This window comes from Drosophila montana, unplaced genomic scaffold (genome assembly GCF_035044405.1).
Source record: "Drosophila montana isolate Dmon_TW-CO22-7 unplaced genomic scaffold, ASM3504440v1 contig_3257_1, whole genome shotgun sequence".
Classification (NCBI taxonomy): domain Eukaryota; kingdom Metazoa; phylum Arthropoda; class Insecta; order Diptera; family Drosophilidae; genus Drosophila; species Drosophila montana.
In genome coordinates, this window is record NW_026998140.1 from 1,276,388 (window position 1) to 1,301,682 (window position 25,295).

The 25,295-nt window shown below is 37.2% G+C and overlaps 2 protein-coding genes across 12 annotated transcripts in view; one reads left to right on the forward strand and one right to left on the reverse strand.

The window, feature by feature from the left end:
* Nucleotides 1-12,967, forward strand: part of Nhe2 (Na[+]/H[+] hydrogen exchanger 2) — a 37,804-nt gene extending 24,837 nt beyond the window's left edge. For 2 of the 7 annotated variants that reach the window (XM_064690320.1, XM_064690321.1), the window contains 8 exons: nucleotides 1,272-1,328; nucleotides 1,439-1,525; nucleotides 1,602-1,683; nucleotides 2,480-2,572; nucleotides 3,316-3,525; nucleotides 6,293-6,505; nucleotides 6,962-7,307; nucleotides 12,323-12,967. In XM_064690320.1, the coding sequence (XP_064546390.1) occupies nucleotides 1,272-1,328; nucleotides 1,439-1,525; nucleotides 1,602-1,683; nucleotides 2,480-2,572; nucleotides 3,316-3,525; nucleotides 6,293-6,505; nucleotides 6,962-7,307; nucleotides 12,323-12,872 (1,638 nt within the window). In that variant the 3' untranslated portion in view covers nucleotides 12,873-12,967. Of the gene's footprint in view, nucleotides 1-1,271; nucleotides 1,329-1,438; nucleotides 1,526-1,601; nucleotides 1,684-2,449; nucleotides 2,573-3,315; nucleotides 3,526-6,292; nucleotides 6,506-6,961; nucleotides 7,308-9,066; nucleotides 9,329-10,389; nucleotides 10,586-12,322 lie in introns of those variants that run through there. The other 5 variants (XM_064690322.1, XM_064690323.1, XR_010437167.1 and 2 more) reach the window with 4 other exon arrangements.
* Nucleotides 12,968-15,452: 2,485 nt separating this feature from the next.
* Dap160 (dynamin associated protein 160) lies at nucleotides 15,453-25,226 on the reverse strand. 5 transcript variants are annotated; one of them, XM_064690417.1, is made up of 12 exons: nucleotides 25,083-25,226; nucleotides 24,284-24,828; nucleotides 23,202-23,630; nucleotides 22,710-23,143; nucleotides 22,376-22,649; nucleotides 22,175-22,322; nucleotides 21,858-22,121; nucleotides 20,826-21,794; nucleotides 20,198-20,485; nucleotides 19,840-20,113; nucleotides 19,609-19,782; nucleotides 15,453-15,911 (listed from the first exon to the last, which is right to left on the reverse strand). In XM_064690417.1, the coding sequence occupies exons 2-12, from the start codon at nucleotides 24,445-24,447 to the stop codon at nucleotides 15,562-15,564; spliced, it is 3,768 nt and encodes a 1,255-aa protein (XP_064546487.1). In that variant the 5' UTR covers nucleotides 24,448-24,828; nucleotides 25,083-25,226; the 3' UTR covers nucleotides 15,453-15,561. The 5 variants fall into 5 exon arrangements, with proteins under 5 accessions (XP_064546487.1, XP_064546489.1, XP_064546488.1 ...); XM_064690420.1 differs by having other exon boundaries at nucleotides 15,783-15,936; XM_064690421.1 differs by lacking the exon at nucleotides 15,453-15,911 and adding an exon at nucleotides 18,768-18,922.
* Between the last annotated feature and the right edge of the window lie 69 nt (nucleotides 25,227-25,295).

Below are 25,295 nucleotides of genomic sequence, written 5' to 3' on the forward strand. Positions count from 1 at the left end.
CAAAATTCATTTTTATTAGTTTTTCAAAACATTTCCATTCATTGTACATCAAACAAGCACAGAACATGTTTTCTATTAGGAAGATCTAAATATAAATAGGTGAATTTTCCTGAATAGAGTAGTTTAATCTATAAAAAATATAAATATAAAACATAATTGCTTAGGTACTTTTTCTATGTATAAAAGTATTTCAAAGTAGTTTTTTAGAGGCTAGACATAAATGTTAAAACTCAAGACTTGACTTATAAATATTCCAAATAATTTTCAAAAATTGTAGGCTTTAATTTATTCTTCGATATTGAATATATTCTCGAATCGTAGGTTCATCTTCCATTAGACATATATTAGAGAAGTTTCTATAAGGTTTAACACTTGACATCCAATTAAACTCGTTTATAGCACAGCAAATAACATTTTTAAATGAGCACAACTTTCATTTTTTCTGGACTGCTTTATACATTTATTTCAATTTTGTTTCTACCAATTAACTTTACTAATCTTCTTCTTTTGCTAGATCCTTTAAAGCACACACTGTTTAGCAACACGAAAATATATATTTATGTTATGTATATACCTAAATGTTGTGTTGCAAATTATATCCCTTCAATAATATGCTCTTTTCAAAGTACAAGTCAGTTTCTGGGCGACATATCGAAATGCATCAGTTTTTTTTGCGCGTTGAACTAGCAAGCGAGAAGTCGCCGGTTCAAATTCGGCAAAAATGTTTAATTACTCTACTTGTTGATTCAATTTTTGATCAATCATTAAAAAAGCAATATAAGTAAAAAGTTATATTCTATATATTCTATTGTTTTTTTTGCGCGTCGAACCAACAAGCGAGAAGTCGCCGGTTCAAACTCATCAAAAATGTTGAATTACTCTACTTGTTGATTCAATTTTTGATCAATCATTAAAAAAGCAATAAAAGTAAAAAGTTATATTGTATATATTCTATATATATTCTATATAATCTGTATTTTTGGAAAGAGTATTCTCGCTGCGGCCAGGCCGAAGTTCACCATCATTTGCTGTGCCCACAAGCACTCCCTGTAATAACAATATATATAAATTTAAATATATATTTAATCGTCTTGTATATTTAAGCTGTACAAATGTTGTGAGACGTCTCTTTACACCTAATCAATTGTTGTTTATGCTAGTTAGCAGCAAATTTACAATTAATCGTACTACTTGTCAAATCAATTTACAAAAAACAAAACAACACCATTTATGATATGGCATTTAATGTGCTTTCGTAATTATCCTTACAGCACCGTCGTCTTAGTTATAGCCGACACGCAGTAGATGACAGAGATTTGTCCACACAGGTGAGTCGAACACATTGACAAATCTCTGAGAGCACCTCGACCTCGACCTCGCGAAATAGAACAATATTCTATTCAAAAAAATATATGTTTTTTTGTGTGTTTAATTTAAGGTCAATTATAAAATGCAAATGAATTTCCGTCGCATGTTCAACGATCGGAAACATCACAAGCGCAGCAAACGTGGCGCCAGCAACAAGGTAAGGGAATGCCCCTAATCTACAGCTGATCTATATATATATAATATATGTATATCTATTAATATGCACATTTTAGGAGCCCAAAGAGAATGTTAAACAGAATCATGTCTCGTTCCATGATTTCCAACAGAACGGCACCACCAAGCAGCTCTCCAATGGTACGATTACGAATTCGAGTTCAAACCATTCACGCAAAAAATCGTACAGAAAAAGACATACTCACAATTCACTTAACAAATATCGTAGATTAGACATAGGTAAATGCCGCAAAAAAAAAAAACAAAAACGAATATTTACAGCAATTAAATATTTATTAAAATTAACTACTCCCAATTTATTCCGTAGAAAGCTATTCCAAAAATCTTAAATTTTTCAGTTCCATTATAGACAGCATCCCAGATGTTTAGTCTGAGCTTTATAGTAGTTTTTTCTTTATGATTTTCTTGAAATTTTTAAAAATCTAACCCAAGTCTAATAAGTTTATAACTATTCATAAACCGCACTTCATTCATTTTAAGTTTCTTATTAGCATGTTGGGGCTCGTAAAACATAAACCCAACCAAAATTTAAAAAAAAAATTCTTCCCTCTTTCATTTACAACTTTACGAGCCCTCATTCACATAATCCCACACATTTTGTTACTAATCATAATTTAAATAATTGGTCACTAATTGAGAAACCCAAATCTTTCTTTTATCTTCCTACTACAACACGCGCTTTCCCACCCGATGAATACAAAAAAAAAAAAAAACAACAAAAAACATATCTAAATTGGTTGTATGAAAAAAAAAAACTGAAACTTTAAAATTTCTGCACATTTAACAACACTGAAAACACGCATTTTACCACACTGCCTCATTTTGTATTTAACAACACTGTTATCTGTGTGCCATATGATATGATTTGATGATATATCATCCAAAGACTATATTAACGATATGCTTAACGAAACAGCCGAGGAATGCCCGCAGAATCCGAATGAGATCAATGTCATTGGACCCAGCGACGATTGGGATGACGGTCTCACATTTACCGCAAAATCATCACGTAAGTTCTATATGTTCTTCTTCTATGTATATGTTAACTGACAACTGTAAACTTTATCTGAATTATGTATACGATATTACGAATAGGGCTATTGGTTGCCTTATGCGTGTTATCCGATTTCCTTGTTTATCATTTATCAGTTCAACCTTTTAGAGATATATATATATATATATGCCTGATCGGTGGTTATATAGCGATAACCGACTCGTGTGTTTTGCCATTTTTATACTTTTATTACAACAATTGACTACACAAAAATGCCATCAAGTATTTCATATGATTCTGTACAAGAAATGTGCGCGCGATTACACTGTCCGACACAACAGCTTAAAGTACAGTAAAAACAATAAAAAGTAAAGAAAAATTTGTAAACATTTTGTACAAAATTGATTAGCTATTTGTTATATCAAGTAGCCAAAGTTGTTTCTAGACGAAATCTCATTTAATTTGTCATTTTCTAATGCCCACAAAAAAAAACAGATCAACTGTTGAGCCAGAGCTTCTGCTAGACTTTTTGTTTATTTCATTGATTTCTGTTTTCTTTTTTTTTATTTCTCCGCAAAATGCCTAAAAGAATTTTGGGTAGCGCCTAGAAATAAATGAAAGCTATAACGACATTTTCTATATATTTGTTTTTTTTTTATATCCCTATTTTATGCCTATCCAATTTCATTTGATTTAACATATCCAATATATGTTGCTCGATATGCCCCCCGATAAACTGTTCGCACACACACAATTAGCTGACTCGGATCGCGCCAATAATAACTCCCTGATAGCGCATATTCAAAATCTGCCCGGTTTTGATGCATCCAAGGCGCGCATCGTTCAGCATTATGCGCCCAAACTCGATGACGGTCAGCAAGATCTAGACTCGCCCGATCCGCCAGTTGGACCCACAGCGGCCGAACTGATCCTGCCCTGGCGACGGGATCGTTCATACCAGAGCATTGGTAAACAATATCAAACCAAAAACAAAAAAAAACATAAACAAACAACTACCAAAAACCCTAATTATCTAAACAAAAAAAAAAAGAAAATAAAACACACTGAAGCATTGGCTATACGAAATTCTGTATATTCACATTCGCATTCTCCCATCATACACATCTCTGATATGCATACACATCTGTGAATCATCCAAAAATATCCCCCTCGAGTGGTTTACTTCCTCATTTCAATTCTCGTTACGAATGTACAAAATATTGCCAGTATATCTTGTACATATTCCAAAATCTTTCAATACTCAAAACTTATAACTTGAAATATATCAAAAATGAAATATATCTCCATATAAAACTTCCAGTTAAATACTTAAATTCCGATATATACTTTTATATAAAATGTATTTTTAAAAAGCCTTCCAGTATTTTTCATACTGGCATCTACATTGCAGGCGAGAGAAGCGCAAAAGAATAAGTGCAAAGTTAATTAAACTTCAAATAAAAATATATCGAAGTCAGCAAAATCCAGACTAAGATAATTTCTGGCATAATTCACTTATCAGCTGGCCTGCTAGCCTAAACTTATCTCTTTTAGCGCTTCTCTCTTTAACTCGCAAAAGCCCATCTCCATTCGTTCGTTCGCCATTGCTCACACATCAAAATAAAATCAAACACACGTAAATTTCTGTGTATTTAAATCAAAATAAAAGCCATACAATCGTATAATGTCTCATAATCTTAGAGAATTTGATTGTACAATCGTAATTTGTGCTAAGCATTTGAAGCCTCGCTATTTAAGCTATACCGAGTTTATTTCTGTTGCTTTTTATTTATTTATTTTCTTTGGTAATTCCCAACTTGTTTATGAGGCCCGTTTTATTAAGCTCCCGTTAAGGTTCATGTCAGTCACAGTTTCATTACAGATGTGCTGCTATCTTAATGTCAATCAGAGAAAGCTGCCTGGTAAATCAAATAACAGATGGCAACACTGCGTTTCTTTATCTTTAAATCTATTATTAAATTGGTGAGCAAGCTGCCTGGTAAAATTTATCAGCAAGATAAATTTCATGCAACTAAAAGATGGCAATATTGCGTTGCTATCTTAATGCCAATTAGGCAAAACTGCCTGGTAAATTAAAAACACAGATGGCATCACTTCGGTGCTATCTTAATGTCAATTATCTAATAGGTGAATAAACTGCCTGGTAAATATTACAGGTTAGATCAATTTGCAACATTGCGTTGCTATCTTAATGTCAATCAGAATAAGCTGCCTGGTAAATTAAAAAGTAGATGGCAGCACTACAGTTAAGTTTAACAAGTGAATAAAATGCCTGGTAAATTTTATCAGCTAGATAAGTTTCTTGTTAATTACAGATGGCAACACTGTACTGCTATCTTAATGTTAAATATTTAATATGCGAATTAACCGCCTGGTAAATTTTATCAACTAGATCAGTTTCAGCTAAAAACACCGTGTTGCTATCATAATGTTCGTTGCTTAGTAGGTGGATAAGCCGCCTGGTAAATTTTATCAGCCAGATAAGCTTACATAACTAAAACGAAAGTCGTCAACTTTAATTGGAGCACAATAAAACGGACCAAAGTATTTTGTAATAATCTTCAATGTTACTTAGCTGTCATAAATAGTTGTCATCAATGTCTATCTAGCGACTGTTTAACTAAAACACTCGCTGAATTGCTTGTTAAAGACAATACAAACTGAAAAAAACATGCAGAACAGCTTGTAGTTCTCGTAGTTCCATACATTAACGATAAGGAAAGGCGATCATCTGACAAAGTAATGCCGAAATTCAGTACATTTAGCAAACCATAATGTAAACGCAAATCAATTGAAATTCACCTTTGTTATGAGAAACCAATTGAAAAAAAAAAAAACATTTCAAGCGAACCAAACAAAGCAAAAAGCAGCATGGCATTTTTGTGCATGACAAAGTGTTTTGTTGTTGCCATCCCGGAATCATAAACTATCTCTTAAGTTAAAAGTCGCGATTACACAAGAACAACAACAACAGAACTTATCCATTAGCATTCCCAACATTGTATCGAATTATTATTATTGTTTGTATTTGTTTTATCAGGTTAATTGTTATTAAAATTATAATTAAGACGAATCGAATCAAATGTCGCATGTGTTTTCGGATCTCATTGTGTGGATATTATAAATATATTTTTAATTTGCTTTTTGAAATATCTAGAATTTAAGAACATCTTTTTAATGTAAGCTCTATAATTCGCAATTGTCAAGCATATTTTTAGCTTAATAATTTTTTAAATAAAATAAAAGTATTTCGTTGTGCAAAGATTGGCGCCAGTTAATATTCAATAGCTGAAAATGAGTCGAAGAGCTTTGAAAAACACATGCGATTCGAAAGTGAAAATAACGTATTATTTGAAATACATAAAAAAATAATACGTTTTACTTGCCAAGGCTTCGAACCACATTTATCCAAGCCTCAAACCTTGAACCGGTTCTTGAATATGGTTTCGCATAGAGTGCTTCCTTTGAAGTCGCTGTTCAACACTGGTTCGCAGCCTTGCCACTCGGCATTTCGATTCGTTTTGAACACTGTTTTTAACGGAACTTGATTTGCATTTAAGTTAAGTGCACTTTGTTCTTGTCCTACCATTTCTTCGATATGTTTAGTAGTTATCGATAACTGAGCTTAAGCTGAACGCGTGATGCATGCATTAAATAGCTAGCAAATTTGCAACTTTACTAACACCTTTCCCACTCGCAATTTATCTCACACAGTGGCCGAGCATCCGATACCCGAGGAAGATCGCAATTTATCGCGCGACTCGGATGGCGAACGTCGCGTGGCCACGCCCACAGCGACCGAATCGCAGCTGCCATGGAAGCGACAGGGCGACGAGTCCACGGACGCAGTGCAGCAGAATGAATTTCCCGCCTGGGCCTCGAACAAGGAGTATCTGGCCTACAATTCGCCAAGCGCCACCTTTCTAGGTAAGATCAAAAGCTGTCGAGCGTTAACAACACTGGCACAGCTCTCAGTACGGGCACGTTTCCCAACACTGAATGTACAGTTGCCGTTTCCGTTTACAAAGTCTTCTACTTTTTGAATTAAATACTTGAAATTGGCCTTAAGAAACTCTGCGAAAAGAAGAACATGTGTAAATAAGTCAAAATTACATGTGTACATAAGTAAATATCTATCTATATACCATATAGTTTTCTCTTGTGTTTCTTAAGTGCACCAAAAAGAAAAACGAAAAAAGAAAATAATTGAAAATTTTTGGAATATTTGTAAAAACCACTTGTAGTTTTTTTTCTGTGTTATTTTTGTTTGTTAATTTCCCTGAACTTTGTGTTTTCTTCTCTTTGCCGCATTGTTTATCCTTTGGTAACTGTCGCCCACACACACACACACACCCACCCACCCACACACACACGCACACACAGGTGGCATAAACAAGCCTAAAGCGCCCAAGTCCGTCATAGGTCTGTTCCGTCGCGAAAGTTCCAGCTCGAAGGCCGGCAGCCTCGGCATCGGCAGCAGCGGCGCCGTGGACGCGGCCAGCGCCAGCCAGGATCTGATGCTTGTGCCGCCATTGAATGTGATCAATCCGTTGATTCAGCTGCCATCGACATCCATGCACAATCCACGGCTGGACAATCGGTCGCAGTCCATTTCGTCCGGCACGTTGGGCGCCCATCTCGTTGGCCCGGACGGACATACGGGTCCGTTTCCGGTCACGGCGAGCCATCGCCGGAACGTGCGACGCGGCTCAATGCTGGAGCTTAGCGGGTAAGTCCTTGTTACACCTCCCCAACACACACACACACACACACACGCGCACACACCGAGACACACGCACGCACACACACAGCGAGCACAGTTAAGTGTGTGTGTGTGTCCTGTTCTTTGTAGCTAAAATGTGCCCTGCATGCGGCTGTGTATTCCGTTTCTGTGCTTGTGTTTCAGTCTAGATCTGTTTATTTTTAAGTCTGTCCATAGCTTTCATGCATTCGAATATCAAATATCATCAATTATCTAGAGGTATATAATAAGGCCAGCTGCGCTGCTTGCACTCTTTTTTTTTTATCAGGCAGCTTGTTAAATATTTATCATAACAAGTATAATTAATGGGTTTTCAGAAAAGGTATTTAATTCGAAAATCTAAAGGTTTTTATCGCAGATATTCCAATTAAGTACATTTTTTGAAAAGTTTTATCGGATAAATATCATTCGATTTTGGAAAGATGTGTCTTTTTGGATTCGTGAAAGTCTACCAATAGGTGTACCTATACCTATGTACCTAGGTATATGTACCTAGCTGTACCTAGCTGCGCTTGTACTCTATTTTATCAGGCAGCTTGTTAATCATTTATCATAAAGAGTATAATTAATGGGTTTTCCGAAAAGGTATATGATTTGAAAATCTGAAAGTATTTACCCCAGATATTCCAATTGAAATAATTTTTGAAATCCTTATAGGGGTAATTATTATACGATTTATAAAAGACATATCTTTTTGGAGAGAATGAAATGCAATCATAAATTTAAAATCTCAGCATCGATCCAATTTCAGCCTAATTTGTGATGTAATCCCATTGACATTTTTTCCAAATTCTGTCAAAATTAAGAGTTTGATTTTTTGGAACGCCATTTGATAGTCGAGATCTGTACGAGTCTAAAAATGTATATCATTCCCAAATCTGACTTTATTTACCCGAGATATTTCAAGAAAAGCATCAACTTTTGTGGACATCAAAACCAACCCATAATTTGTAAATACCCCAGCAATTTTTGTATATTATTTTATATTTTTCTCATGGATAGTCCTGGTCCGCACAAGACTTAAAGAAATATCTTCCAAAGATCTGACTTTATTTTGCTGACATATTTTAATAATATTTTTTTAAGAAGCTTTTAAAAGACAGCTCTACTAAATAGAATCCAATTGGCTTTTGACAAGCTTAAAAAAAATAAAGCTTATAACATTAACATATTTGTACTCCTCGGAACTAGTTCTTTTGACATATTAACACTAAAATATACGCTTGCGCAGACACTAAAAAATTGCTAGAAAAGTATTATGAACCTCTTTTTTGTTTTTTTAAAACTAAACCTACTAAAAAAAAATAATTAAAACCTCGCATGAAATAAATAGCATAAAGTTAAACCTTAACTTCTGCCTACCCAAAAGCTTTTATAAAAAAAAGGTAATAAAATACAAAGAAAATAAATAAATATATTTATTTTAGAAAAAATCTTTTTAGTACCAGAAATTTATGATTTTTTTTTTATTCAACAAAGTCCTCGCCCAAATTATGATAAATTGCAGCATATTTGGCAACTGCTTTTCAGTTTCAATTGATTTTGAACACTTTTAGTCAAAGCCAAAGCATTGCAATTGATTGTTTATGCATTTTCCTACTTATGCGTACCTCTTGCCATAATTTCATTTATAATACTCAACTTTAATTGTGTGCTCTCAATTCGATTTCCAAAAACAAAACAAAACAAAAAAACCAAATGCTCGACGCATCTACGAATTGCTCAGGCTCATAGCAACTGGACGCAGACCCAGTCGAGTTTTGCTCTGTAGTCCGGGAGCTAGTAATTTGCTAGAGAACACGACAACAACAACAGCCACAACAACAACAGCAACAACTGCTGCCAATATCAAACCAATAATAATAACAACAACAGCAACAACAACAACAACAACAGCAACGCATAATTCGCCGAGCAACTCGTCAACAGCAACTAACTACAGCTCCCCGACATCGGAGAGTAGCGGAGCTACGTACTATTCCAAGTAATCCGAGTGCCCCATTATGAAAACCAAAACAGAATAAAAAACAGCAACTAAAGCCGGCCAATGTCGAATTTCAACTAATCGTATATCGTCAATCAGACAAAAAAACAAACACTATAACTTATGATCCTTGACTGTATCATTTGTATATAGTACAAGATCAGTTCATGCATATCATTCGTAAAGTTCTGTGAATCGAAATCAGTTTAGTCTATCTATATATATATAAATCCTATATAATACCGATATACCTAGTTCTATCTTGCAACCTTCAACGTCTCTGGCAATTGGCATCAATTCATTTCGCACTCATAAAGTATATTATTCAGATATAGGTCTCATAGTTTACCAATTGTCCGTATGCCTAGGCAGGAAGTATATAAATTGGTGCAACTTTTTATCCTGATTTGACTTTAAATAATTTTCTTTACTAATTTATATAAATATGTCTTTAACATTGAAAAGTAGTCTGTGTTGTTACCTATACTAAACGCCACAAGAACATTTAACGAAATGCCATGCAATTTTTTAATATTTATCATGTACTTTAACATTAACCTTAAATTTTGAACTTATCAGTTTTTAAAAGAAGCTTGGCTTTCGGCTTTGTTACTAAACGCCACAACAACATACGATGCCATTTCTTAATAATTACCATGTACTTTAACATGTACTTAACATGAACAATAAATGTTTAACTTACCTGTCTTTAAAAGAAGCTTGGTTTTCAGCTTTGTTATCTATACTAAACGCCACAACAACATATTATACAATACCATTTCCTAATATTTACCGCGTACTTTAACATGTACTTAACATGGACATCAAATTTTTGAAAGATGCCTGTTTTTCAGTTTTGTTACCTTTACTAAACGCCTCACACACATTTAACTAAGCGCAATGCAATTTTTAACGTTTACCATGTACTTTAACATGTACTTAACATGAACATTAAGCGTTCTACTAAACAATTTGCACATCTGCTTATATTATCAAAATTGTTAAATGCTTTCTTTTTTGGGTAACAATATTTTTCTTTGTTTATAATTTTGATTATATTTTTAGCGCCGTTTCCATTGAGTCCGTGTAGCTGTATAGTCCACAGACAAACGCATCAATCACTTAGTAAACACACACCACACATAAATAATATACAAATTATATACACAGAATATTTAACAGTAGTCGAGCTGTTATAAAAGACTAGTATATGTTGGCTTTTGGCTCATAAATATATATACTTATATATTCATAAATATGTGTAAGTATTTTGGCTCGCTTTATATGATTATCAAGCAGTTCATGACTGTGCTAAACACCCCTCGAATGTAACTATTATGCGTGCAATATTAGGGGTACTCCTGCAACTGACAAGCTGGCTTTGTTCACAGCAGAAAGCAGAAAGAAGATAAACAGACGGGTATTCCGTCTGCAAATATTTAGGTTTGTTTCGTGTTTCTATCGTCTGGAAGATAACATGACGATAGTTTGACGATATAAAAAAGTTAAGAGTTGTATGTCCTTAGACAGAATTTGGTATTGGTTCAGCTTACTTTCGGTTGAGGAAACTTTAGTATCGTAGTATCGTATCGCAAATGTATCTCCCTGGCGAAATGCCTTTGATTGCTTCTTTTCTTCCAAGCGAAACACTTGAGTCAAGTCAATCGAAATTGAGATAGAAAATTGAAATAGAAATTGAATGATAGAACAGCAAGGCTGCAAACAGGTTTTGAGCTGAACCGGTTCGCGTCCGGAACTAAAATTTATATTTTATTAAGAGCCGAAGCTAAAAACAAAATCAACAAAATTTATATAAAATAGTTTATTTAAAATATGGAAGCGATAGCAAAAACCAAGCTCCGTCCGGTTCACGAACCGAACCTGTGGGAGGTGAACTGGTTCAATCCGTGAACTGCACTGAGAATCGAAGCTAAAAATAAATAAACAGAAAATAGTTACATTTAAATATAGAAGAAATAGGAGAAGCCAAGCTCTGAACCCAAGCTCAGTTCAGAAAACGAACCTGTGGGAGGTGAGCTGGTTCAAACCCGGAACTAAAATTTATATTTCACTAGGATTCGAATCTAACAAAACCAAAAATTAACAGAAAATAGTTTCCTTCAAATATTGAAGAAATAGGAGAAGCCAAACCCGATTCACGAACCGAACCAGTGGGAGGTGAGCTGGTTCAAGTCCGGAACTAAAATTCATGGTTTACTAAGAACCAAAGCTAAAAACAAAACCAAATATTAACAGAAAATAGTTACATTAAAATATGGAAGAAATAAGAGAATCCAAGCTTAAAACCAAAAGCGGGTTCACGAACCGAAACTGTGGGAGGTGAGCTGGTTCGAGTCGTGAACTGAACCACTTGTAATTTAATTTGAGCTTGCATCCCTGGTCGAAAGAATTGCTTAATTTATTCTTATTGTAGAACAGCAAAGTCAGTTGCACTTGAAACTCTTTTAAATAAAAACTAACCAAAAAACAAGCTAAAAAAAAAACTTGGCAGTTATTTTAAGTAATTTTTGTGCTTACTTTAAGTATTATCTGTGCTTAAACTTATTTTTTGGAGAAAATGGGAAACTGTGTCGTAGAATTGCTTTTTCGTGTTTTCTGCTCACTTTCAAAACAAAGCTTTAAAATCTTTCGCTTAATGCTTACGCTTTTTATTATTAAATGAAATAATATTTGTTATTCTTACTTTGCTTTATTTACCTTTCTGGTATTTTCTATAATAATCGTAAGAAGTTGTCTATTTTAACTAAATGTTAAAGTTCTTTTATTCGTATTGAAGTAACACATTGTTAGTTCCATTTTGATGGAGGCCCCTTTCCCCTCGAAAGTTAATTAATTATGTTAGTTGTACTTGCCTCAATGTAGACCATGAGATCATAGTTCGCATTCACCTCAATCCAAAATTGAACGCACAATTGACATTTACTTTCTTCGCCTTCTCTTCACATCCATTGCAAACGACACACACACACACTCACAGCGACACAATACCCGAGGAGTCCACCTACCAGCACGGCCACTCCAAGTCCCTCTGCGAGCCCGGCGACGGCGATGATTGGGACGCGGTGCCGCTGGCTAGCACCGCCGCCGCTTCCGCTTCGGCCTCCGCGAAAGTAATGCATGCCGGACGTGAACCCTTGTTGCCGCGTCTCGGGCTGACGACGACGACGACGACGCCGCGCGCCCAGATCCGGCACATGAACGCCGGCGCGGTGGGCGGTTCGGCTGTGGGCGTGGCAGGTGGCAGAAATCAGGTGACGAGCGCATTGCTGGACTACGAGGATAGCGATACCGAGACGGAGGAGGAGGAGGAGGATGAGGATGATGATGAGGGCGAGGATTTTGATTTGTATGACGATGAGAATATTGTTGTGACCACGTTCACCACGCCCGCAACGCCACGCCCACACGAGCTGGGCAGACGCCATGGCGCAGCAGCAGCTGGAGCCGCACCAGCTCCAAGCCCCGCCACGACGACGACGACGACGACGATTCGCCTGACGCGCAACAACGACGAGAGCATCATTTGAGGGTCGAGCCGCTGGCGGACTCGTGCCAGGTCCAGGCGTCCTTTCCAATACGAAATGTTCTACTGAGATCGGCAACGATTACCCATCTATCCGTGAATATACTTGACATATATATTATGTATATGTATATAGGAACATTTTCAAAATGGCTTAAAACAAAAAATGAGAAAGCTTTATATTATAATTAACCTATAACATAAATTGTATATAACAAAAGAGAATGGAACCCTGCGGCACGCCGAGGATAAAATAACCTTGCAGATATATTTTAATGATTAAAAAATTTAAGGATTATTTCTATAAGATCTGTATGATATAATAGTCCGATGTAGTTAAGAATGAGCCCAATATAAGATATTTTTGAAAACAGAAGAAATTTTCATCCTAGAACTCCATTCTTCGAGCAATTTTTCCCATTATTCCTACCTATATGATATACTAGTCCGATGATATTAGAAGCATGATACATTTTTTAACAACATTCAAGCTGTTTTGGAAAATAGAAGAGATTTTCATAGATGAACTCAATTTTTCGAGAGATAATTCCTATTACTTCTAGCTAGATGGTATCCGATGTTAATAGGACTTAACCGAGAAGTTAGGTAAACATCGTTTATGAAAAGTTTGTTGAGTATATCTTGCAAATAAAAAGTTTCCCAACCTATTCTACCTATAGCAGCTATATGATATAGTATTCCTATTATTCCTAGCTATGTGGTATCCGATGATAATAGAACTTAACCCAGAAGTTAGGAGACTGGTAAACAACAAACACATACAGTTTGTTGAGTATATCTTTCAAATAAAAAGTTTCCCATTCAAGAACTTTACTTTTAACCTATTCTACCTATAGCAGCTATATGATATAGTATTCCTATTATTCCTAGCTATGTGGTATCCGATGATAATAGGACTTAACCCAGAAGTTAGGAGACTGGTAAACAACAAACACATACAGTTTGTTGAGTATATCTTTCAAATTAAAAGATTCCCATTCAAGAACTTTACTTTTAACCTATTCGACCTATAGTAGCTATATGATATCGTCTTCCGATCTGGCCAAGTTTCTTCCATACCAAGTTTCAGCAAGTTAGCTTCACAGCAAACACAGTTCACACAGTCCGTTAAATAGTTGGATAGTTAGGATCTGCAGGGATATTTAAGAAAAGAAAGAGAAAAAAAACGATTGTACGTACGTCTAACACACAAATTATAAGTTCAACAGAATTTTGCTTCATCAAATTGTTAAACTAATCTATTTATATTTGTATTTACTGTATTTAAAGCTAGCCTAATGCTAATGTGTTCCAGAAACAATTGTGTTATCGATTAACAATTTAGCCAAAGTTCAGATTAAGTCCTAACACTTAGTTAGTTGTGTGTGCGTGAATTGTTTTTGCTTTTAGTTTAGACAAATTTATAATATTATGATGATAATTATAAAACTGTGTTGCTGCAGTATTTAGTTCAATTTTAGTCGTACTTAACTAACTAGCTAACGATACAGTTAGTCAGCGTGTAAAAAGTGAACCGGAAACTAGCCGCTTGAAGTCGTAAAGCTACGTTTAATATTAAAAGAAATCTATTTTTAAGCAAAACTAATCTAGTAAATAACTATATAGGCATATACATACATATATACTATAACTAATGTATAGCTATTTAGCGAGAGTTGTGTAATTTATAAATTATTTTTGTAAACATTTACGAGCCACAAAACTAATGAGAAATGTGCAGCACGAGTGTAAATCTTATCGTCTAAGTACGCGTGAATTTTGACTGTACGAACGTAGAACGCGGCAGCCCCAAGAAAATTGCAAATAAATGTTAAAGACAGTTCAATATGTTCAATATGTAGTCGAAATATCGGACCGGAAGCCATTTTCTTTTTCCTAACCTCAAAAAATTGCAAAGCATAACCTCAAAATAAATGTAAAATTCACATGCTTGGTAGAAAATTGTAACTTCTTATTTGTCTTGAGTGATTCTTTATGTGAATATATCCAACAAATTGCCTTCGTAATATGCACATTAAAGCTGAAATTAAATCGGGCATAATACCAATTATATAGTCAGCTACTAACTAACTATAAAAAAAAACAACTGTGTTTAGTTAACGAAGATATTTTTTTTTATTATTTCAACGAAAGACAATAAACAGCTACAAGAAATTGCATTTCTTGTAAATTGTCATTTCACCAAAAAAGTAAAGAAAAATCGATGCAAAAAAAAAGTTAAAAAAAAATAAAATCAGAGCTGTGTTAACTATGAGCGCGTTTTCTATATAAACTAAGAATTATGCACGATAAATCGCATGATAAATGAATTATGAACACTTTATATAAAAAGCGTCAGCTCATAAATGAAATTTGCTAAAAATAGAAAATAAAGTAGAAGAAAATTGAATTAATTTGCAATTTTCATGCTGTAGGCCTTAAGCTGTGCATATTTGAATAAATAACTTGACCTAAATATAACGGAAAATGAAACAAAATAATTACAAAAAAATAAAACTCACCAAATTATTTAGCAAAACACACAAAAAAAAAAAAAAAAGAAAAAACTTGTAAACTGTTAAACTGATTTTAAATATTGTCTAAGAGAATTTTACTAAAAATAAAAATCGAACGAAAATCAAAGCAAACTACAAATCAGATCAAATGTATATATAGTATATACAATATGGAGGTCAGCACCAGCAGCGCCATTGGGTGCTGCGCTTCTTGGGCAGCTGCCAGTCCAGGATGACGTCACGGCCGAGTAGGCGATTATCCTGGTCCTCCTGCAGCATGGCCCTGGCCATAATCTCATTGCACTCGAACGTGACGTAGGCGCAGCCCATCAATTGGCCATTGCTGCGCTTCGATATGTGCACCGATTGCACCTTGCCGCGCAGTCGTTCGTCCGGTATGGCAACGCTGGGCGCGGGCCCGTGCTGGCGCCAGTGCTGCCAGAGTCGCTGCAGTGGACGTCGCGCGATCTGATTCGATTTGTTGCTGCCGCTTGCGGTCGGCGCTTTTTCGATTTCAGTCCGGGGCACTGCGTAAGTACAGAAGACGAATATCTAGAGAATCGAAAACCAAAACAAACAATAAATTGTATTTATTTAAAAATTAAAAATAAACGCGGTTTTCCAGAGATTTTCATTATTTGATTTTTGAGTCTCATTTTATTTGACTTCAATTTTTTCTAAATATTCTAAAATTCATAAAATTTTTATTTTTACAGATTTCAGATAATTTAAATGAGGAATTTAATTAAATTTATTTATTTAATTTGTAGAGAACTTTTTATTTCGTTAGGAAAAATCATGAACTTTTTAAGCAAAAAAAATTGTTAAATAATTTTAATTATTTTTTATCCAAATCACATGAAAATTTGAATCAAAATCTCTGGAATTCCCTTCGAGAAGCCGCCACCAAATAATTGTACACGTAATGCTCAAATATATTTTTGTTTTTTGAAATTCCGTTTATACATTTATTTCACCAAATATGTTTTAATTTTTTTTGTTTTTTTTTTTGTTTTTAATTTCATAATCTTATTTCATTTGAAACTGATATAGTTTAATATGTTAAATGTTATTTTTCTTTTATGTTTTGCATTTTCAATTTTCTCTATATATATGTATGTATATATATTTGTTGTTAGTATGTATTTATGCATGTATTTATGTTTGTATGTGTACAAGAATTTCCGACAAGGAGTTCAAGTTCCATGCGTGGCATAGCTTACATATTCTGTAATGTATATATATATGTATGTATATGTATGCATATGTCTGTATGTTAGTATGTAGGTAAATATGTATATCGATGGTCATCATTTCGCATTTAAAGTGTGTGTGTGTGTGTGTATGTGTGTGTGTAGTGTGTGTGTGTGTGTGTGTGTGTGTGTGTGTGTGTGTGTGTGTGTGTGTGTGTGTGTGAGTTTGTTAGCTAATGCGCACCAGTGTTGCCAACTGTCGCTTAAGAAAAAGTAACTAAATCCAGTGTTGAGAATTGATTAAAATAGCTGAATTAGCTTGCTGAGCCGTTGAGTTGCCAAAAAGTAGCCGAATCAGCTTGAAAATAGCTAAATTTTGTGTAGAAAATAGCTGAGTTGGCAACATTGATGCGTACATATATCAATTTTTGCTATTTATTTTTATTTTTAATTTCTTTTTTTTGTTTGTTTTATATTTCTTTTACTGCTTAGTTAAATTCATGAACGCTTTAACGAGTTAAACAAATACGCGTATATGAGCATTATATGTATGCAAGTGTGTGTGTGTGTGTGTGTGTGTGTGTGTGTTTGGCTCTATAAGAAGTGCGTAGCCCATACTCAAGATAAACAGAAATAGTTTTTCTTTTGTTTTGTTTTGCCTCTATTTAACATTTTGCTAAAGAAATTTGTAGTATTTACTAAATATATATATAGCTTTTTTTTTATAATTCATAATCAACCCAACAATAGCTGCACATATGTAAATATGTCTTTAAGGTCTCAGCTAAACACTTGCGAAAACTGAAAAGAATTTCAATTTCGGGCTTAGGCAAGCATTTAGCAGAGGATTTTTTTTTTTCGGTTAATTGATTCGGGTTTCTTTTCTTTTTTTTTTTTAAATAGTTTTAGGGCCTATAGATGCATATTATGTATAGTTTTTTTTTGTATGCAATAACAAGTTACGAATAAAGTTCATCATGTTATGTATTGGTTATCATTTTGAAAGGCAATCGAGAGTGTGTTTTGTAGATATAGCATAGATACAATATATGTATATATATATACCATATATATTTTAGGACTAGACATAACCTCAACTAACAGAACATAACGTAATATAGCTATTTGGTTTAAATAGAGTATATGCTCAATATCATGTTTAAATATGTAGCTAATTGCAATTCAAAACGTTTTATACAATAGTTTATACCATTTTTTTTTGTTTTTTTTTGGTTTTTTACAATACACTAATCAACTTTTAACCCCGCTGTAAATGCTGCTGACAACACTGCTTGTAAATGCTGCTGATAACTTTGCTTGCAAACAAATCAAACTAATTGAAATATGGCAGTTGAATTAAGCGCTTAAATTAGTTAAAAATTAAATCAATTTTATAAACAAACTAAATACTCGTAAATTGTTAAGCAATTGCAGAAGTTATACATATTACCAATACTGCTGTCGTATGTGTGCTTATTTATGTTATTTGTTTGTTTTTTTTTTGTTTTATATAATTGTGAATGGTCTTGATGCTTAGTATTTAGTTAACAATTAATATTAGTTATATGTTATATACAAATACATGCGCATATTATTGGAAAACACAGAAAACCATCTTTATATATGTGTGTGTGTATTTTTGTAGGTAGTTAGTATATGTATATTTCTTTCATTTTCTTTTTTTTTCTTTAGATTTTTCTTGGGGAAAAAAACACTTTAAATTTGTATATGTATATAGTATGTATGCATTGGGCTTTAAAGTTTAAACACACATCTAATACAACAGAACTGTAATTGCCTTTGATATAAATATGTTTTATCTCATATTATGTATGTATATATATATATATATATATATATATTTTTAAATATGTTTATATGTGTAACTTGATTTCGATTGCGATTTGTATTTTGAATGGTAATTTGATTGATTACATTTATGAGATTTCCATTAAAGTTTGCACATTTGATTCTATGACGTAGGAGAACTTTGGAGCACTTCCAAAAAATATCCATCCATAAAACTAAAAAGCTGTTCGAAATATGAAAACGAAAGATAACAATCCAGAAAATAGAGCGAGTCTTCACTTTGAATTCAATTTTTCGGAAAAAAAAAACATATGAAATATATATCAGGATCTTTTAATACATTTGGGATGGAATATGATTATGAGAAAGGTTTGAAAATAAATAAATGCTCGCTAAGTTTCGACTAGATTTTGGATAATTTGTTGACCAACTTAATATTATGGATCCTTTTATAGACCTGTTTTTGTTGTTGTTTTTGTTGTGGCGTATTCCTAGCGTCGCTTAAAGACCAAACCCGATGGCTCGTTATACGTTTCCTGTGCGCCGCATTTTCAAGAGTTTCAAATTGAAAATAATATTTTAATTAGATTTTCGATTTTGGTTTTTCGATTGATTTTATGTACAGCATAAACATATGTAGGTGTATAATTGTATAAATAATAGCAAGGTAAAAGTACAAAAAATTACACAAAATAAATACAAAATCAATGGACTACTAAATACACAAGATGTACGTACGATAAATATATATGTATATAGTATAGTATATGTGTATATATGCATGTAAATGCAAATCAGTATCAAATTAAAGCTAAAGATTGGCTAACAAGGATACAAAGGTGTTTGGGCTGCGGGGCTTTTAACTTAAAATTAAATAATTGCTAAACAACTAAATAATAACAATTAACAATATACAGGATAATTACAACATATTGCAACAAATTATAATTAAACATCATAAGATAAACTAGCTTTTCAAGACGTTACGCGTGGCGAGAACAAATTGGCTTTACTTATTCGATATCCAGGAAAAATTATATAATTTGAGCAAATACAAATATAAACTGGAATGTGTGTGTGTGTGAGAGAGCGCGAGTGTGCGTGTGTGTGTTGGTTGGGGATGAAACTAGTTGTAAAGCATCGTCATGGTTGTGGATTTTGTTGTTGTCGTTTCTCGTGGAGATTCACTGTGTTTTAGTGCCGTTCACTTTCGCTGGCTTACCGGACGTGACAAATGGACCCACATAGTTGCTGGGAAACAGACCGGAGAGCCCGTTCAGCTCGCCGCGCCACCATTCCGGCTCATCGCGGCCCAGCACGCTGATGATGTCGTCCTTGTCAAACGAGAGCTCATCGTCGTTTTGTGCTTTGTACGGATAGAGAGCAATCACCTTGTCTGCAAATGAACAATCGTTTAAAATTTGTAATTTATAAAGTACTTTCTATAGCCAACCCAAAATCTGTTCGGTCATTTCAATGCGACTGCCGGAAACGGGCGTATTGCGTCCACTGTTGCGTCCGCCCTGCAGCACCTTGACGTAGGTGGCGGGAAACCAACCGATTTGACGCCGTCTGCCCTTGGCCTGCAGCTCACCCTCCCACCAGCCGGAGTCGGTCTTCTTGCGTATCATGATCAGCTGGCCACGTGTCAGCGACAACTGCTCCGTGCTGGTTGCCTCATATGGTGCAATTACTTGTGCTATCTCCGAACGTTTGGCGCGCATGCCCTGCAAGGTAAATGAAAGGAATGGTGGGATTAGTGAAAATTTATGGCGTTGGAAATGTTGGGCGCATGTAGGTCAACTATTTACGGGTGTCATGGAAGAAGTACGTGACATGGGCCGGCTGTAGCTTTCGGCCGGTTCGCTCTGTGTCTTGTTTTGCGTGTTTATCTGCGATACTTCAATGTCGAGATCTTCGATTGTATGCGACTCCTCCAGCTCAACCGCCTGCGCCTGTGGCTGTGGCTGTGACTGTGGCTGTGACTGTGCCTGCGGCTGGATCGACGACTGCGGCTCTGGCGCCTCTGGCTGAGCAGCATAAGCAGCAGCAGCGGCAGCAGCAGCGGGAGCAGCATTAATGCCATTCGGTGTGACCTCCTGGACGAGCGAGCAGCATGATGTGTGTGTATCGAGATGATTGGGGGTTTAGCAAATGAAAAGCATTGGATTAGTAGATGAGCACATGATATGGTTAAAACACGACTAGGACATTTTTGTATGCCATTGCAGAGGGTCAACTTTCAATTAAACTGGGAACATCTGTGATTATATTAAAAATATATATATAGCATTATATAATATTAGTAATACTTTAGATATAATCAGAAAACATTAAGTTCTTTAATTTTCCATATATATCTCCCAACTGCAAGGCTATTTCAGCTTCGGCAAACCGAAGTCAAGTCTTGGATTTATTGTGAACATTTTAGCGACTCACCTGCTCGATGGGCTCGGGCTCAGGCTCGGGCTCGGGCTCGACGGCAGCCGGAACGACATTGGCAGCGGCTGTGCCGACATCCGCTTTTTGCACATAGTTCGATGGGAACATGCCGGTGCGATTGCCAATTGTGCCCGTCCACCATTCGCCCTCCTTCTTAATGACCATGACCATTTCGCCGGCGCCAAAGCTCAGGTCACCCTCCTCGGCGGATTCATAAGGATATGCGGCTATATAGTATTCGACATCGCCTACAGCAGCAGCAGCAACAGTCGCTGTTGCCAGCTCTGGCTGTGCCGCCAAGGCGTTATTGTCCAAGTAGCTATCGGTTTGGGTCGCGGCGGGCTCGACAACATCTGGCACTGCCACTGCCGGTGCTGTTGCCAATGCCGTTGGCACCTCCTCCAGCTTCTCCACGTAGGACTCGGGAAACCAGCCGGTATGGCCGTTTATTTCACCAGCCAACCAGCCGGGTTCGGCGTTCTGTTCCAATGGCACCAGTATTATATCGCCTGGCACAAACGTAATCTCCTCAGCGTTCCGGGCGTTGAACTCGTAAACGGCGCGATATTTAACGAAACCTTCCGGCGCCGGTCCACTGAGATCGACAACAGCTTCTTCACCAGCAGCACCGACTGTATCAATGCTTAGGCCATAGCCGGCATAGGCATCAACAGCTGCGGCTGCGGGCACATCGCTGGCAGCGGAGCTGCCCCAGGCGCTGCTCGTTTCCCAGGCGGATGTGGCGCTGATTGTGGCTGCTTCGTTCTTGCGATTATATTTCAATTCCAGTACCGCGGTGCGCTCCACGTCGTACTCCTTGTACAGATCCTCGCACTTGTTAATCAGCGCAGCGAGCTCGGCCTTGAGCTCCTGCATGGTCACATCATTCGAATTGAGATCCTCCTTCTTCGATTCGATTTCCTTCTCAATGTTCACCACCTTGTCCTTGATCTGCTTGATCAATAGCTGCAGTCGAGATTAGAGTTAACAAAATTCAGATTCAGATTTGATCATTTATCCGCTGCCCACCTGCTTGTGCGCGAACGCTGCGTTTAGCTGCTCCTGCTGTGCTGTGTCGCCGGCAATGCCGCCGCTCGATTTGCTCTTGGACTCCCACTTGCCACGCTCCTGTGTTAGCTGCAGCAGCTTGGCGTTCTGCTCCTTGATGCGCACCTTCAGCTGGGCCATTTCGCTCATCGAAGTGTCGCGCTGGGTGCGCATGCCATCGATCACGGACTTGACATTGGTCACCCCGGCGCGTGTATCGCATATCTTTTGCGACAGATCCTTAATCTGTGAGAGAACTTCGTTAGCTCTGGTTGAATAGTGGGGGATTAGCTACTCACCCTTTCGTTCAGCGTGCTGAGCTCCACATTCAGTTGGGTGTTGTGTGCCTTCTGCTTGAGCACGCGCTCCTGCTCCCTTTGCTTTTGTGCATTCATTTCGGCAATGCGTGCCTGCTCCCATTCCTGCTGGCGCTGCTTCTCCAGCTCCCTAAACAAAGGCACAATTAATTATTTGTAAGATTTTCCTTTGCAACTACTCACTTTCTAGCTGCCTCCTTGGCCTCCAGTTCGCGCTTGCGCTGCTCTTCCTTTTCCTGCTCGATTTCACGCTGGCGCTGTAGCTGACGCTCCAGTTCCTCCTGCTGCTTGCGCTCGGCGTCCAGCCGTGCCTTCTCGCGCTTGTCCGCCTCTTCGCGCTCCTTGCGCTCACGCTCCTCCCGCTCTTTGCGCTGCTGATCCTCCATAAGCTTGCGCCTGCGATCCAGCTCCACCTTGCCCTTCTCGTAGTTCTCCTTGCGCTTGTCCTCGAATGAAGCTGGACAAAGGTAGACAATTGTTACACATAATTATTTATATTTCCTTAGGCAATACTTACTTTGCGGCAAGCCCGCAAGAGGATCCGCGTCGGACATGACGGCGCCCTGGGAAGAGACCGACGTATGCCGCGAAGCGGGCTGCGAGCCGGGACGTGAACCTGCGCCAGACACGGAGCCCGGTCGCGACTTGTTGATCTTGCGCAAGCTGGGCGGCACCCAGTCGAGTGGCAGGCTCACGGGTATCTTCTCGCCAGCCATGGCCTTCTCGCACAGAAACATGGCCAAGATGAACTCATCGCAGCTGAGCCGCCCATCGCCATCGACATCGGCCAGCGTCCAGATCTGCGCCAGCGTCACCTGCGGCAATTTGCTCTGTACAAGAACGCCTCGCGCCTGGGCGCCCGTCAGGTAGCCGGAACGGGTGCGATCATTCGCATTGAATACCTGCGTATATTTACGTTTCTGTGCCGCCTGCACGGCCCACTCGCCTTGACTGTGAACGGAGACGATTAATAGAGGCTCAAGGTTAGGAGAACTCTTGATTTACTCACGGTGATTCAATGGAGGGCGCGCGTTCCGAGATGGACATATGCCGACTAGGTGGATTGCTTTGCGGTGGCGAGACAATTGCTGCAGGCACAGCAACTGGAATCGGCACCACCGGAACTGGAGCCGGTGCCGGAGCCGGAATCGGTGGCACCACAATTGGAGGAGCAGCTATAGCAACGGGCACAGCCGGCGGCACAGCTGCAACAATGCTTTTGAGTGGATCCATGGGACTCATTGAACTGGTCGAACCGCGTGGCGTCATCGTGGGCGTCGGTCCGCCAATGGCAGCCGCATCCGTTAGAGAGCTGAGCAATGTGGGCGGCAACGTTTTGGGCACCTCCAAGCCTCGCAGCTTTAGATTGATAAGCTTACAAGCTATGCTAAACTCATTGATGTTCATTTTTCCATCGGAATCCGTGTCAGCCAGTGCCCTGCATATGGAATACAAAAAACAACATATTAGAGATGTGTGCGTGAGTCGTGAGTGGGAGTGTTTTTTATTTGAGCTACGGTTATATATTTATTCACTAGTCAGTGTTCGCTTGAAAATTAAAACATATTTGGGAGCTTATTTTAATTTCCAATGAATTCGAACTTTGGCTTAATATATACATTTTAAATTTTGGTCAAATATGATTTCTATTAAGCAATTTCGTGAAGTTTTTCGAAAAATCTTAAAACAATCGTGTTAAAATACAAAAAAAATGAAAATAAAAGATTTTTAATTATAATTTTTTTTTGACAATTCAAACTTTTGATACTTTTAACAAGTTACTTTAAAAAAAAAAAAAATTTTATTTTTTAAAATTAATAGAAAGTGTGTTTCATATTATATATTTTAAGATTAAACACATTTTTTTTTATTTTTTCCTCACGAAATTTCATGTTCTCCTGGGTCGTGCTTAAGCATGAGCGCACGCACACATACCCAAAGCCACATCTCTAATTTATATCAATGAAAACCAGAACAAAACAAAACGTCAGCAAAATAACTGTTTGTTGTTTTGTTCTTATCTTGTCAACAGCGTTGCATGGCCGATAAATGTAATAAATACATAACAAGTGAGTCAGTTCCGTTACTTACCATATTTGACCCAAGATCAACGGCGGCAGCTGCGACTGCAAAAAGAATCCTTTTGCCTGGGCTCCGGTCACAAAGCCGCCCTGCGGTTGCAGAGCTTTGAACTGCTCCTGGTACTTGAGCTTCTCACGCTGGGTAACAGCCCACGCATCCACTGCCGGATTCATTTTGTTGCCCTTTTTGCTGTGTGCCTCTATGTGGAGTGCGAGCTTCGCAAAATATTCTGCTTGCTACAAATGTGTAGGTGTACGTGTGTATGTTAGCTTTATGTTATCCCCACACGCTTTACGCCGTATATTTCTCGTAACCGACTCTGACTCCCCCACACCGACAACAACAACAAGCTTTCTCGCAGTTGTGTGTGTGTGTTTTGTTCTTGTTTAATGCGCTCTCTTCGGCCGCTGAGTACACATCAAATACATGTCATGCTCCTCTCCAATGTGCACACACACACACTCGCTCGCGCTGGCTTACGCTCTTTTTACTATTGAGTATCCGTTTTGCTCCCACCACCCCACAATTTTTCACAATGGATTTTTATGGTTTACCTAAAATGCAATTGCAAATTGTTAAAAAAACATCATCACTGGCTTTACTAACAGCAACAACTACAGCAGATAACAACAAATTAACACCTCGTCACATATGTAAATGTTTCAGTTGTATCGGAATTGTCGCTCGTATATTTGGTGGGCGTTTTGATTGCTCGAAAAATCCATCTTCACCGAGTGTTGGTATTGATTTCTTATTCAACTGTCTGCTGTAGCTGTATGCGCAATATGGTGCTCTTGCAAGTGCTTACTTTTCATTTGAACACTAAATTTTTTTAAGTTTTTGTTATTTTTAACTTCGTTTTGTCGTGCAAATTAATTGTTCACGAACCAAGCAAAACGAACTATCCCTCAGGTGAACGAACCAAAGGAATCACCATTGATCTAGTTTGTTCATTCAGTAGTTTAGGGCTACTGAAGACCGCTAGCACTAAAAAGTGGTTCCAGTTTTTACTTTTATATAA

Bases quoted from the DNA above. Each gene is read 5' to 3' on its own strand.
- Dap160 (XM_064690417.1), bottom strand. From the start codon at position 24,447: ATGAATCCGGCAGTGGATGCGTGGGCTGTTACCCAGCGTGAGAAGCTC. The intron at 22,323-22,375 runs GTGAGTAGTTGC...GCCTTTGTTTAG, and splicing joins GCCAAGGAGGCAGCTAGAAA to GGAGCTGGAGAAGCAGCGCC. The intron at 20,486-20,825 runs GTGAGTCGCTAA...TCGCTCGTCCAG, and splicing joins AGCCCGAGCCCATCGAGCAG to GAGGTCACACCGAATGGCAT.